A 14,917-nucleotide genomic window follows, 5' to 3' on the forward strand; every position below is an offset into this window, starting at 1 on the left:
CGGCCCTTCTGGCAGTGCTGTTAAAAGATTAAAGAACACATACCATGGAACTTTCCCTAGCAGAAAAAGAAAAACGCATACCGTATATAACTGATCCCAATGTGGTCGTCATCACGTTTTTGCTCAAGTATTTGGTCCGTTGTACTCAACATTGGTTTACGGTGTGCCAAAACCAGTGGTTCATGCTGTCTGCTAGGTCTGTAAAAACGGAGCCTGCTACCAGTGTTAGCAATGCTAAGATCAGCAATATCCTAACGCATTCAGCTCTTTCCATTTAGGCACACGAGAAAACAAAACAATGTGTAGTAGCCATCATCATGTAGCTTCAGCCCCTGAATAAATTCGATAACACCACTAGCTTACAGCACCAATAGCACCGGTTGTAACAGTGGTACATTTCTTCCAGTAATTTCGATACAAACTACTACTACATTCATAGATCTCTGAACGAGCATAACACAACAGGATCAGCTAAGATCAATGCTATCTTACCTAACTGACATGCAACTATATACACTGAGCAACAACCAGACGTCTGGCTGGCGATTCAAGAACCAACTGAGAGGAGAACGGAGCAGAAGAGTTAATCAGAAGATGGTGTCCACGGTCAGCTTCCTCTTGGGGGGCGACCTCTCAATTATCTGCTTCTGCATGTCCATGAAGCTTATCCCCTTGTGTGCAAACAGCCTTCTCAGGTTGATCACCGAGAGGTCGTTGTATTTCGCAACGGCAAGGTCTGCTTGCTCCAGCTCATACCTGTATGTCAACAGAAACAGTTACCACCTGAGGAGGCTATGCTATTCAACAGGGTATTTGTGAGGAGTGGAATAATACGACTGCTCCAAGAAAAAAGTTTGAAAGGCAACTACGTACGCAGGATGAGCACCAATCAATGAAACTGCCATCATAGTGCAGTTGTGAGCAGCTGTAACGCCTCTGGGGTCATCCTCAAACACTATGCATTTCGAGGGCTTCCGATCTAACTGTTAAGAAGACAAAGATTTGCAGACATGTGAGAAAATATATTCCTGGAAAGTTCAGCCCAACCAATCAACAACTAGTAGCAGAGCAGAAACATACCTTCACAGCAGCTGAAAGAAATCTATGTGCTATTGACTCCATATCATCCTCATCGGTCACTATCGCCTGTAGTTGACAAGGGAATAAAATGAACTTGTGATATTCACCATATGCCTATGCAGCATATTTTTCAGATCAAACCTTGGGAAACTAAAAAGGGTGAAATCAGATAAGAACCTTGAAGTATTTGCTTAGTGACATCCTATCCAAAGCTTCAACCATGCATCTCCTATCCAGGGATGATGCCACAGCGCATGGTATACCTGCTGTCCGAACTGCATCCAACCATTCTCTCAATCCTTCTACTGGTGTATCAAGCTGAATGACACAAATAACAAATAGTCAGAGGCAATCATTAAGTAAATAAAACCATACTCAATGGAAAGAAGGAGAGGAAAATTACTTTGAAGAGACTTTCATAGTACAGCTCTATAAGACGTGCCTTCAGTCTATCCATTTGATCATCCTCTTTTGCCCAATACAAAACCTGGGTAAGCACAAGTAGAATTGACGATTTAAGTAGCAGTGCAAAAGTGAAGTCATTGGGGCGATAGAAAAAGAGGTGTCCAAAGAGAACATGTGAATAATTTACGTTTTTCTTTGCTGCTATAATAATTCAATATAAACATTGAAAGATACATCTACTGAAATCACAAACACACACACACACACATACCTTTTTAAGGACATGGTCAGCAGCACCATGAAGAATACTCCTTTGGATGTGAGCAGAAGTAGGGATGTCCTTCCCTGCGCAAGATAAATTACTTTAATAAGTGTTTATGAAGGTAAGATAGCAATATGTCTCGGTTTAGAAAACAAATACCTTCCTCCAAAGCAAGCTGTCTCCAAGCATCCAACTTTAGTGAGTCTGTGTCAGCCTAGGAGAACAAAGAACAACATCAACTGTCAGTCAACCATAAGGTAATAACAGCACAGCGGCAATATATCCATGCAATACGAGGATGCACCTGCAAGTAAAACTACATGACAAAGAATCTTGTAATGCAACTGAACCAGAAAAATTGTTGAATTATGTACAAGGTAAGCTATAGTTTGATTGGACTACTACTGCAATTCATAACTGCAGGCAAGCAAGTTTTTCCTAAGAAACCTTTGAAACAGACAATGTCACTAACCACTAACACAAACAACTCACTTTGCCCAATAAAAAGAGAACTTACAATAACATTGTCCCATGAGAAAATTAGCCCAAATGCTTCATCTGGCTTCATAGCATGCCTTATCCTTTGAAGGAAGCATTCTTGTAGTTTTTCGTTCAAATAATCCTGAAAGGTAGAAGAACGATTATGCACAGGAGTAACATGATAGGTTGCTAATAGCACTTAGTCTGATATTGCATAATCGTAGACGATATATACTTACCACATCGATATTGAGTGGTCCGTCCATCCTAAATGTCTCAAAGCCTTCCCCATATTCAGCTCCGATTGTCTAACATAAAATAAATCCAAGTGTTTTGAATCAATAATGGAAAATATTTGAAAGAAGAAGCGCTAATACTGCAGAACTCGTAATTTAGTAAACCGGTATTAAACTAGCTTGAGAAGGACTCAGTCTTAACTTATATAGCCTATTATGGCTCCAACAATGATGACGGTCCAAGCGATGCAATTACCAAGGAACTTGATGAAAACAAGGCTAGTGCCCAGTAATCTGCTCCATCGAACAACTAACAAGTGAAAGAATCACTTAATTAAAGAAGCACCTGACTGACTATATGATGATAATGTAGCTCATGGTAGAAAAAATTCACTGATACAGCCATCAAACTCCACTAACCTATTTTCATGAAACTGGCTAAACTAACGCACTGAAACAAAAGAAATGAACAAATCCAAGAAGCTAGGTACTCCAATTCTAGAATGCTACAACTAAGGCAAGAAAACTAAAAGTAACCCCAGAACCATATAGTTAACACTATTTCTTTCTCCAAAGAAATATGTCTGCAATAAGTAACCTGGAGCAGAATCAGCAAGTCCTTGAGAAGTTAACCCAGAGAACGCACGTAGCTAATTCAACACTAAGCGTACCTAGTTGCAAATTTACACCTAGGGAAGGTAAGGGTTCTTGAACCCGGACAGATACTAATCACGAAGGCTGTTTTATTAATCCATGACTTTTTCTTAATAAACCAAGAAACCCTCACCTCCTCGACGAAGACCTTGCCTGGGAGGGGCGGGAAGGCATCAAATCCCGACGCCCTCCTCCGCATCCGCATCTGCCTCCCATTTCTTTCTCTCTGCGCGGAAAGGGAAAGAAACCCCAAAGGAAATCAGAAACAGGATGCGAAAAGATAAGAAAAAATCGGCTTACAGGAGGCGGGGGCTGCTTACCGGGAATCGGAGATTGGGGCATGGCGCACGAGGGGAGGAGGAGGACGACGGGGCCGAGGAGAACGGCGAAGGAGAGGTGGCGGTGCGGAAGCTGCACGACTCCATGGAAATGGGTTGGGGGAAAGAGGAGAGGCGAAGGGAGGAAAGGGAAACGGGATGAAATGGGAGGGTTTCATTTTTAGATTTTTCTTTACACCTCTTTTTTCTTTTCTTTTCCCATGTAGTGTGGGTTGTATCTGCCTGTTTTAGTTTCAATTTTTCTGGCTGGAAAACAGAAGAGGAAGAAGGATATTTGGTCACTGCTACGTGTGTCTGTCTAGGCACATCCGATCTGTGAAAAAGAATTTACGGACGAGTATGTAAATATATACATATATACTACCTTCATTTAAAAGTTTAAGGTTTATATTATTTTTATAAAATCAAACCAAGTTATGTTTAATCAATTTTATATCAAAAATATTAACATATAAAATATAAAATCAATATCATTAGATAGATAATAAAATATTTTTTTATGGTACTACAAAATATCATATTTGTTGATAGATTCTTCAAAAAGTTTGGTTAAATTTTACTTGGTTTCACTTTTAAAAAAAAAACATAAGCTTCAAACGTTGGAATGGAGGTAGTATATAAATAACTCTAATATTATTATTAGTCAAACACTTATTGCTATTTGAGAAACACTTACAGTTTGAACATGTAAAACATATAGTAGCAACTACTTCTTCCCTCACAGTATATTTACTTGTTTTTTGAGAACTATGTTCTTTTGATAAGGTAGATGGTGATAATTTATATATACTTGATTTAAATTTGTAAGTTTGGATTTACGAAAAATAGAAGGGAGTGAGTATTTGGTGAGGAAACCAAGAGTATAGTTATTGATTATGCATTATTAACGAGGATTTTCTATCTATGGTGATAATTGTGCACACGTTTAGAGGGTGATAGTTGCGCACGGTCACAGGGCGGTAGAGGGGAGCGGTGCCCGTTCGCTTCGATAAAACAACGACAACCGATCGGTTCGTGTTCGATTGTTCGTATTAAGAAAAAAAAAACATAAAAAGACTCGTCCCTGGTCCTGCTTCTTCCACCATGGGCATCAATAGGCTAGGTGGGATCCAGCCTCCATCTACGACCGTCAACGCGAGCCATCCCTCTTCCATCTTTGTGGCCAGCATGCTCCGGCTCGCGGCATCTGTGATGGAGGGGCGAGTCAACCCTCCCGACGAAGGTAGCCATGGAGCCTAGGCACCCGACGCAGTGTGAGCCCAGGGCGACACCAAGCTCACTTCCACCTTATCTGGAAAGGCATGGCGGAGGGGGTCTTCATAGCAAAGAAGGTGGCTAGAGTCCACGGTGGTGGGGATTGGGTGGATTGTGGGAAGAAGTTAAGAGAGAGAGAGATTTCTTTTCAGATATCTAAACGTGGTTGGGGATAAAGATGATTGAAACTTTTTTTAGCCAAAGAGGAGAGTCAGTTTGGATATGCCGTGAAAATTCACTATGAGGCCGATGAAAGACTGAATTAGGGCGGGTAGGTATTCCCCTCGGTAGGGAACTATTTTGCATATAAGTATTTGTAGGGTACAAATGCATTTTGTGGAACTCATTGCGTTGAATTCAATAGGTGCATATACATCCCCACACATAAAGATTGTTCATTTTTTTTTGTTTATTTCTCGAAAACCATCTAAGTTGTTTTAAACATTTTCGAGGATGGGTCTAGCATATTTATCTTGGACCCGTGGATGTAGAATGTCAGGGTCACTCTGATCCTCATGGCTTAAGAATGGAGAGTAGGAAGAACTCATGATCACAATGTCATGCTCATTCCAATTCCACAAAATTTAGGTTTATTTGATTTTATTGCATAAAATGTAAAATATTTTTTCAAAGAGGTTGAAGCGAATGCTAAATTTCCTATGACATGTAGTGGAACACAATCCTTACTAAAAATATCATACTCCCTCCGTCTCACGAAACTTGTCTGAAATTTGTCAAAATTTAGATGTATCTAGATGCTATTTAGTGTCTAGATACATCCGAATTTTGAAAAATCTCAGACAACTTTCATGGGACAGAGGGAGTATATGATTTAACCCTATAAATTAAACCACAAATTGTAGGAAACATCTGTAAGAATTCTAGTCCTCTAAAATTGCTATGAAAATCGGAAAGTGCCTTCGGCAAAAATCCTGTAAATAAAAGAGGCCTGAATCGTGATTTTTGTATACGCGCTTAGCTGGGTCTTAAGGCCAATTTACCATGTCGTTACTGGGCCGGAAAATGGGCTAAAATCGGTTAGTCAAAGTCCAAGAAGCATCACCAAATCTGACGGACTCCATTCGTAGCCCGTCTCCACTCCCACTGCCGACTCCGGCGACAGCCATGGCCACTCGCCGGAGCCCAGCCACCACCGCCTACCGCCGCCTCCTCCTACTCTTCCTCCCCTTCCTGCTAATTGCCTCGTACTTCCTCCCCTTCGCCTCCGCCTACCGCCCCGGCGACATCGTCCCCATGCTCCGCTCCGGCCAGTACCACGGCGTAATCAGATCGACCCCATGCCCTTTCTCAGAGATAATCTCCTTCGTTTTACCTCGTCCTGATCCGTGTGGTTTCCTTGCAGTCCAGGTCGGTGTGGTTCGACGTCATCGGCCGCCACTGCCCGTCCTTCGCGGTCAACCGGGAGGTAGGGTTTCTTGAAGGAAACATGTCTTGTGGAGATTTTCTTGAAGGTAGTGCTCGATCTTTTGGGGATTTTCTTGTGGAGTGTGTTGGTGACTTGTTTCTCTCGTTCTTGCAGGTGCTGATGCCGATCCCCAAGCCCACGGGGTTCACTGGTGCTGATCCGTATAAGATGTGAGATTTTCTATTTTATCTTAGATCTCCTCTGCAGCTTATGCATGTCTCCGTGTATTATCTTACACTGCTACCTTATGACATTCTGAGTGAGTTGTAGTGTGATGTTCATAGATGCACTCTGAATGAATGATGAATGTTCTGTGCTGTCTACCGTAATTTATGAGTAGGCTTCATTATACAGTTTGCTGCAGATAATTCATACAGTCATGCCATGACCATCTGATTGTGCAAATGTGAATTGTTGTTATGTTGAATTGACACGATCATATCATGAATGCTCTAACTTTGCAAATGTGAATTGGTGATAACTATTACTATTACTCCTAAATTATTGAAGAGTAAATGAGGTGAAAAACATACTTCTATTTTTTGTTTTTACACATGCTGCAATTCAGAAGATTTATCGGTACGCAAAATTTATGCCATGTCACTTTACTTGTTTGGTTAAAGCATATTGAAATTAGTTGCAAGTTTGCAACAGTAATGAAATAAAGGAAATTGGTAAGGTTAATACCATGCAGTCCTTGCTAAACTTTACAAATGATATGGCATGTAGTTGAGTTCTGTAAATAATATGTTTCAAAAGGTATGTCTGTCTTACCTGATCCTTTCTATGCAGAACCTTTCAGATTGGACACGAAAAGTTCCATCTTCCTTGGCTGTATGTTATAAACCGCAAAAGCTCTCAAGTTCCATTGATAGATTTTCATTTGGTGAGTCCTTGTATAACTGTTATTTTAACAGTATCCTGCGGAATAATGTCTTTGTGCTTTAAGCATCTACCTTTGATTATACAGAAGTACACTGGAAATGATTTACTTGGTGTTACGGCCAAAGTGGTGGACATGCCTCAGCATTGTATGTAATGTTATCACCTGTCCTCACAGAATATCTTTTTTTTGTGTTATTCTAGGCAGTTCATATTCCCAGCATCTGTTGTAATGTTATTATGTGCTGGGAAAAAAATTCTGTGCAAACATTTGGGGCCGCATGACTAGCTCTCCACTTTTTGATTTGCACAGTGCAAGCGTGTGTTAATTGTGATGGGTGCGCACGCGCTCAGGTCGCTTTGATGTGGACGCTGCAATTGGAGTCACGCTGTAGCATGTTGCCCATAGCATTGCCCATTATGTATCCATTGATGGATCCAGGAGCAGGGTTCAACCCTGGCCCTAGGACCAAAAGCCCAAGAAAAATCCTTCGATAATCTAGTAAAAATGAAGAAGTTTAGGCCCTTGTGCCTGGGGCGTACTATAGTTCTAGCTCCATTTCTCTACATGCAAGATGAATGTTCAACGCATTAAGTTTCCGTGTGTCCTCGGAGTTTCTGCGTCCAGAAAACTAAGGGTTCCTTGTGCTAAGCAATTCTTTGACGAGATTATTCTGTTCTTTGTTTGTGTTGCTGATCCGTAGTTCTAGGATAGAGGAGCTTATATCAAAGTTTAAGTCTTTGTTTCTACCGTGTAGTAATACTGTACATTCACAATATGTCGTTTTCTTTAGTTTTCTGAATTAGGTAGCCTAGTTGCTAACGGAGTGTTCATTGGGCAGTTTTGGAACTTCATCCTGACATAAAGAAGCATTTCTGGGATCCACAGAACTGGCCAAAATATGTCCTTGTTAGTTATACATGGTAAAAAACTTGGCCTAGTTTGCAATGTCAAATTTTCGTTTCCAAGAACTAGTGTGAGATAACTTTGTATCGTGACATTAGCACAAAATAATTCTTGTGTACAGGGAGGAGCAATCAGAGATAGATGTTGCTGGAGGATTCTATATGTTATTTGGATCTGGTGAGTTAATTGGCCAGACCAAAAAGTATTTATGTTTTGTCATGCCAACTTCCGTTTTACTGCCACTGGAGTTTCCCTTATGCCAGAACATATCTTCTATGATAGTGTTTATGCTCATAGAGCAGAACGTGATAATTCCCAGATTCTAATTCCTTTCATGTTTGTTTCACTATGGTATGCAGGTCTCGTTCTTTCCTTCGTCCTTGCAATCTATGTCTTGCAATCGTCTCAGGAGAAGTTGACAAGGTATAATTATTTCACTTTTAGTTTAGTTTGAGGTTATATAGGTTCATAATGTACGAAGTGTTCTTACGGTAAAATGAAAGCAAACACCATTAGGGATTGGAACAATGACATCCGACTATGCTGTTGACAGTTGGCACCTCACCACAGTTAGCCTGCTTGACAATGTGTTTAGTTCCCCGCATCAAGCATGCTTAGCTCGTCTGAACTCAAGCACCCATTGATACCTCCCACCAGGGCCAGAGCGTAGTATTAGAAAATGGCCCATCACTCAAATGGGGACGGAAAGTGTTATTGACACGGTGCCATTCTGCTTTGCAGGTTTGTGCGGGAAGCAGTTTCTGATAGCAGCCTACCTGAAGGAGGGATTGCAAAGGTGGAGTGATATTTCCACAGGGGGGCTGTTGGCCTATGGAGTGTTCTTACGGCTGTGTTGCAGATGGAAACAGCGACAAAGAAGTTATGAACTCAGCGCTGCCATATTTCTTGGGCCTGCTTGAACAAAATTAACTGTTATAACATATAGCAAGTGAAGGAGAGACGAATTGTAGACTCTTCCTCTGTGTAACAGAACTGTAGGCAAACTGGAGTATAGGCAGTTGCTAGCTCGTTAAAGTTTTGATTTATCACCTGCGAGATTTGAATGCGTATGGAACAGTACAAGTTTCTGGTTATTAAATCCTCAATAGTTCCTGCTTAATGTACACATACGTTCCGCCAGTACTGGAGTAATCCTGGGACTAGAATTAGATGAAGGTTGAACTAACGATTCCGCAAGTACTGGAGTAATGCGAACCAGAATTATATGAATGTTGAACTAGCTATTCAGCCAGTACTCGTGTAATCGGAGGACTAGAACGTAATTGCAATCCAATTCAAGGACTATTACAGAAAACGGACACAGTGCCCAACTTGCAAAGTAACAAAGCCGTAAGAGATAGGGACCAAAATTTAATTTCGAAGAATTGGCAGGAGCCGCGCGAACGCGTACCCCCTCTAGCACAAATTATGACGTCCACTCTCCCACTTGGGGAGATGGTAAGCCAGCGCGCCCACCAAGTGCAATGTGGGCCACTAGCCTAGGCCACGAGGCTTCTTGATCCCCCGTCGACCCCGTCCAGGTAAGTATGGAACAAAGGAGCACCTGCCCCTCTTCTTATAGCAAGAGCTCGCGGGGAATCCTTCGTCGACTTCCGAGGTGGGACTAAACGCCCCCCTTGCTGCTGCGTGCGCACACGAGACGGTGTTGGGCTGGCGAAATAACGTGATGTACGTGGGCTTCTAGTTACGTCTCGTCTTGGGCCCTGAAAGAAGAGCTGGAATATGAGGGGCTGTGTTGGACAAAAACGTCCCCTGAAGGCTTGAGGCCCTGCTTTTTCCTAGTACTCTCTCTTCTCTCACGAAACTTTCAAATTTAAAATTACAGAAGAAATACCAGGAAAGCAGTCTTGTTAAACAAGGCAAAGACATGAGAATTACTTGAAATACAGCACGGCACCCCTCTTGGCAGCAACAAATGCGTATGTATTTTTCTTTTCTTTTGCTATATGGAAAATTATTAAAAGAAAATGCCATCTATTTTTTCAACTGAAATGTATATAACACTTGAAAACCAACGGACCATTCACCAAGAGAACAACACCGAAACCATTAGAGGCACCTCCTCGAGCGAAACCATTCCTTCGCGCGGGCCGGGAGGCGGCGTGGTGTAAGAGTGAGGATGATGGCCTAGCGGCGCGGCGATGCGACGTTAGAGGCCGCGCGGCGGTGCGCATGCTGGCAATGGCGGCGACGCTCGGGCTAGACCTAGGCCTGGCATGGGCCTGGTGGGCCGCAACCTTGGCGCGTCCTGTGCGGCGTTGCTGGCGGCGGGGCCTCGCGATGGCTGCCCCTGCTGCCATCCCCCTCCTCACGCCCTCCTCCCATCCCGACACTGGTTGAGGATGTTGGGCGGGCGAGCATGCGAGCAACAGGTGCCTGCTCTGCTTTGCCTCGGCAGATACCGATGGCGGAAGTTGTGGGCTAGCGCGCTCCGAGCGGTGGCTAATGGCGCTGGTCGGTGCCCCCTCATGCGACAACAAGACTAGGCCCCCTTGTGGGTAGTCCTTCTCCAGCGGCCTTCTTCGCCATCTAGGTTCTACCTTGCTCGAATGGTCTTTGGGTGTCGTCATTCTAGGGTCGGGACAAAATCCTCGAGTGGCGACAGCCTGCGCTGTCAACGGCGACGCCCGAGGGTGCCATTACCTCCTTGGAGGCATTGGCATGACTCTGATCGGACTTCCTACTCGAGTGCCCGGGGAAACTCCAGGTCCGGCCTGCCAAACCGGGTTGCGACAACATCTCAGCGCCGGTACCTTCTTGAAGGTGCTGCCTTGGTTGCAAGTGGAGTACCGGATGTGGTAGCTAGAGGTCGACGATGCGTCTCTAGAGTAGTGTGCCGCACATGGCACAGATGTGTGTGGCGCAACATCTGCTAGCACCGCCACTCCGGTGACAATTCTGCACCAGTTCCCGCCGATGCCTGCCTCTCACCTACCGACTTCCTAGGCACAATGGGTGCAAGGTACACTGGCCTAGGCAGTCCTGCACCTAAAACGTCCCTGGAGGCGTCTTGCAACGGCGATGTCACTGTCCTATTGCTCCAAGTCCCTTCGCCTCGCCATTCTTGGCTAGAGGCAAGGCTAGGTATGGGCAAGGCTAGGTATGGCCCAATGTCGTTGCAGTTTGTAGAGGGCACCACCTTACCAAGTTGTGTGCGTCGTGTGTGTCCCTCCTTCTGGAGGTTGTACCCCCAAAACCTCTTGCGTTTTCTCGAGGAAAAAGTGTAACACTTGCATCATTGGGTCGAAGGTAAATCTGAACTTACAGTTGCAAACTTGAACCTATAAATACTTCACCGGTTCTCAGGATCTTTGGTACAAAAAGAATGGATTCTATCTGTCTGTGGATTAATGTCCCAACATGAAGTTACAGTGCGAAGGTGTGGCCCATTTCCAGATACACTCATACAATGTCTGCTGTCTAGTTTCATGGTAGATCTGCAATCTTGGGAGGTAAAATCCTCCAGAGAACCAGACCCTTTTACTGCCAGTAGATAAGGCCCCTAAATAAACGCAAAGATGTAACTGCAATGTCCATTGCTTCATTGCTGTGGGTTGGCTTCCAACCCTACTATCTGCCTACTAAACTTAATCCTGTATAATGCCATCCACCATCTAAACCAAGAAATGCTCACGCCCTTGAGTACTTGGAGCTCCACATCGGTACCTTCAAAGGCTCGTCGTCATCGCCTCCGTTTTCAACTTTGCTCAGAGAGTCTGAGATCAAAGGTGCCGAGTCGCCTTCTTTTGTCTATGATACAGAGTCCAAATGGGGAATTATAAACAAGAATGTAATTCATGAAGCTAAGGAATCACATGATCTGATATATAAAACATATATGTTATAAATAATTACTGCAAATCAAATATTGAAGTATTTACATGCCATGGGACTCAAATAGGAAAGTACCTGCTGTGGGGAGACTTCAGTATTTTTTGGCTCTTTTGAGCAGAAGTATGAATATAGTACCATCCCAACTACAGCAATTAGGATGCCAAGTATATTTCTCCAGCTAAATGGATCGTGAAGCAAAACGTAACCAAAGGTCAGAACTAGGCATGTTTTAAGATGGCCCAGGACTTGGTAAGTGACAGGAGACGTCTTCCCGATCACAAGAAATGTGCTAAAGTTTACTGAGACCGATATCAAACATGACAATACAATGAAAAACTGCACATTGAACAAACAAAGAATCAGAATCAGACTAAAACAACATCAAAATAAGTCCTGCCAAAGCTTCTTCACCACTTACCACAACTTGAGATGTGTAATTGAAAGCGAAGACATTTTGGTTAGTCAAAAATCCATCAAGGAACGGACCAATAAGAAACAGCGTCAGTGATTGGTAAGGGCAAGACTGGTACAGCAGCTGGGTTGAAGAAACCTTAAATTTCTTCTGAATTGTGTTTGTCATCTGGTAGCTGGTTAAGGACCACAGAACCACATAAAAAACAATAGCAATGCACCGCTGCACAAGTGTTACAGAGTACTGACACTGTGGCACCAATGAATAGGTGGACCATTCTTGTGTTTAAATGGTAAATAAAAAAAAGGCAGTTATAAGTAAGATTTGTTTCCTAGTGGAGCAGTCATCGTGTAATGTCTTGCAGATAATATTACAGAAACTGAGTGGGCATGGATGCAAATTCAAATTCCACCCACTGACCAAAAAAAAAAGATGCAATGAAATTTCAATTTGTGGAAGAAAAGGCAGAAGCAGACACCAAAGGATACGATCTGAGCAATGCAGGTCGTGATAATTGCCAGCAAGGACAGTATGGATCCCACGGCATTGAGTTGCAGGTCAGTTACAGTTGCAACACCAACACCCAAAAGGAGCACAGAAAGGGAGATCTGGATAGTCCGGCTGCAGTTTCAAGTGAGAAATTGTTTAGATGAAGATAGTACGGAATAATGCACACAACTTATAAAACACAAACCTGAACTTCTTCCTGAAGAAAAGAGTCTCCAAGATAACAGTGCAGGGGATAATGGCCAGCTTTGTCATCTAGATATAGAAGGACATTTCAACATCAGTTAGGTGGATTGATTAGTGCAGAAGGAAGCGTTATATTAATGGCAATGAATGCATGTACAAAATGTTGCAACTCTAATCATTAATTATAGACTGCTCGGTAATGTCTCTTGCACAATAACTTAGATAGTACTGTACGTTAGTTAGAAGATATCTCAAACTGCATTCCTAATCTAACTCAGCCAAGCAACTACTGCTGTACCGCCTCGCGAAAATACTAGGACTGTTGTGCCACACAGGTAATAAGTGCATCTGGAGTGAATTAAGTAGGAATCCTGACAAGAACCAACGTTAGAAAGATTGCATATCGTGTAGTACCTGGTAAAAACCAACAGAATTGAAACCAAGACTCAAATTGAGGAGCCCAATGGAGATGCCATTAAGTACTCCAAACCCCATGACAGTTCTTGAATCAAAAGCCTTGTGCTCGAAGAACTTCATCCACAATGCTACGTGAAGTGAGCAGAACGTGACTAGGAGATGCCAGCTCGTCAAGGTGGTGGCTGCAAAAAAGAATTCCATGTCATACAACCACTAGAGACAATTATATTAATCTGACAAATTCACTAATAACTCGGCTTTTGGTACAGAGTCTCACTAGCTACAAGGAAAATAAGGCAACATTCATCAATGAAAGCGTAAGTCAAAGTTGACAAGTTTTTTAATGGTGAAAATGTGCATACAATCCAGACAAAGTTCAGCTGCAGCACAAAGAAACAAGGATACTACTCCCATTTGTCAAGCTACCTAATCAGCAAGCAACCAGGAGACATGCTACACGACCTAGTAGTTCTCTACGACTAATAACCAAAGCTTTCACAGTAGGTAAGCTAGTTCCAAGAGAGCAAACTCACTCAACCATTTTACAGTCATGTTCCCTACATTTCTACATTATGCTGGAATAAATCACGATATCCTGTGATCAAACACAATAAAATCAATTGCCACTCCGTGGCCAAAGTTACCACATAAATACACAGAGAGTGTAGCCGCATAGATCTAGCAAATCGCAGAGCACCAAACACTAGAATAGTATACACGTAGAATTTTTTTTCAAAAAAAACAGGATGCAAGAAACGGTTAGATCTCACACCAAAGGTGAAGCCGAGGGAGCTCATGAGGGCCTTGTTGCAGATGACAATGGAGACGGAGGAGACCACCGAGAGGCCCAGCGCCCCCACCGTCCCCAGCTGGAACTTCTCCCCTCCGACACCCATCTCCGCTGCCACCCTCCAAACAATAACAGCACACCTGATCAGACCAGCCAGACCACGCCGCTGGCAGCACCTGCAGGAGAGGGAGATTCCCATTTCGATCAGCCAATCGCAGCAATAAGCGGGTACCAAGAAACGACCGGGAGGGGTCAGAACCTAGCGCGCTCGGCGTCGGTGGATCTGCGCAAGGAGGGCGCGAATCTGGGCGGGGAGCGGGCAATGGCGGGGAGATCTGCGGAGGGGATCGGTGGGCGGTGCGAGTGCGAGGATGGGGCTCGCGGTGGCGCTCCGTCTGGCTTGGCGTGGCCTTGCGAATCAGCGGCGGGGAGGGAGACGAGGTATTTTATATCGGTGGTCGCCTCGTCGGTGAGATTGGTGATTAAAGGCAGCGGCAATTAGATATGGTTGGCCATATCGTATTCGTATGCCATATGGGAGCTTTTGACTCCTAACTCTCAAGTGGGTACTACTCATTTTGCTTTGCTATAGTTAAATTTTTGAAATGGGGACCAATTTTTTTTCTTGTTGAAATTTGCCACTTTCTCTTCTTTTTTTTTTGGGGGGGGGGGGGGGGGGGGGGGCAGATAACATTTTTTTGCGAATAAAAATGAACATAACATGTGGCGTTTGGCTCATAGGAGCAAATGCTCTCATTATACAAAATAATTAAAAGATAATTTTGAAAATATCAAAAATTCTAACATGATTTTTTTTTGTACATCG

At 43.4% G+C, this 14,917-nt stretch overlaps 3 protein-coding genes and 1 non-coding gene across 4 annotated transcripts; 1 reads left to right on the top strand and 3 right to left on the bottom strand.

The window, feature by feature from the left end:
* Positions 1-288: 288 nt before the first annotated feature.
* LOC127292834 (5-amino-6-(5-phospho-D-ribitylamino)uracil phosphatase, chloroplastic) lies at positions 289-3,608 on the bottom strand. The gene is made up of 11 exons (XM_051322338.1): positions 3,438-3,608; positions 3,251-3,343; positions 2,467-2,535; positions 2,265-2,369; positions 1,907-1,961; positions 1,757-1,830; positions 1,484-1,567; positions 1,258-1,398; positions 1,081-1,146; positions 874-983; positions 289-756 (listed from the first exon to the last, which is right to left on the bottom strand). Exons 1-11 carry the CDS (start codon positions 3,540-3,542, stop codon positions 588-590), a joined length of 1,071 nt encoding a protein of 356 aa, XP_051178298.1. The 5' UTR covers positions 3,543-3,608; the 3' UTR covers positions 289-587.
* A 2,154-nt stretch (positions 3,609-5,762) lies between these two features.
* LOC127292850 (uncharacterized) lies at positions 5,763-9,048 on the top strand. The gene is made up of 9 exons (XM_051322361.2): positions 5,763-5,990; positions 6,073-6,135; positions 6,250-6,305; positions 6,928-7,021; positions 7,106-7,166; positions 7,860-7,941; positions 8,046-8,101; positions 8,284-8,347; positions 8,666-9,048. Exons 1-9 carry the CDS (start codon positions 5,835-5,837, stop codon positions 8,727-8,729), a joined length of 696 nt encoding a protein of 231 aa, XP_051178321.1. The 5' UTR covers positions 5,763-5,834; the 3' UTR covers positions 8,730-9,048.
* A 265-nt stretch (positions 9,049-9,313) lies between these two features.
* LOC127327957 (U1 spliceosomal RNA) lies at positions 9,314-9,473 on the bottom strand. The gene has a single exon (XR_007868873.1). It is a non-coding gene; the product is annotated as a U1 spliceosomal RNA (small nuclear RNA).
* A 1,782-nt stretch (positions 9,474-11,255) lies between these two features.
* LOC127292841 (UDP-xylose transporter 3) lies at positions 11,256-14,577 on the bottom strand. The gene is made up of 8 exons (XM_051322350.2): positions 14,351-14,577; positions 14,074-14,267; positions 13,299-13,483; positions 12,886-12,953; positions 12,680-12,812; positions 12,198-12,359; positions 11,855-12,115; positions 11,256-11,695 (listed from the first exon to the last, which is right to left on the bottom strand). The coding sequence occupies exons 2-8, from the start codon at positions 14,195-14,197 to the stop codon at positions 11,576-11,578; spliced, it is 1,053 nt and encodes a 350-aa protein (XP_051178310.1). The 5' UTR covers positions 14,198-14,267; positions 14,351-14,577; the 3' UTR covers positions 11,256-11,575.
* Between the last annotated feature and the right edge of the window lie 340 nt (positions 14,578-14,917).

This window comes from Lolium perenne, chromosome 1 (assembly GCF_019359855.2).
Source record: "Lolium perenne isolate Kyuss_39 chromosome 1, Kyuss_2.0, whole genome shotgun sequence".
Classification (NCBI taxonomy): Eukaryota; Viridiplantae; Streptophyta; class Magnoliopsida; order Poales; family Poaceae; genus Lolium; species Lolium perenne.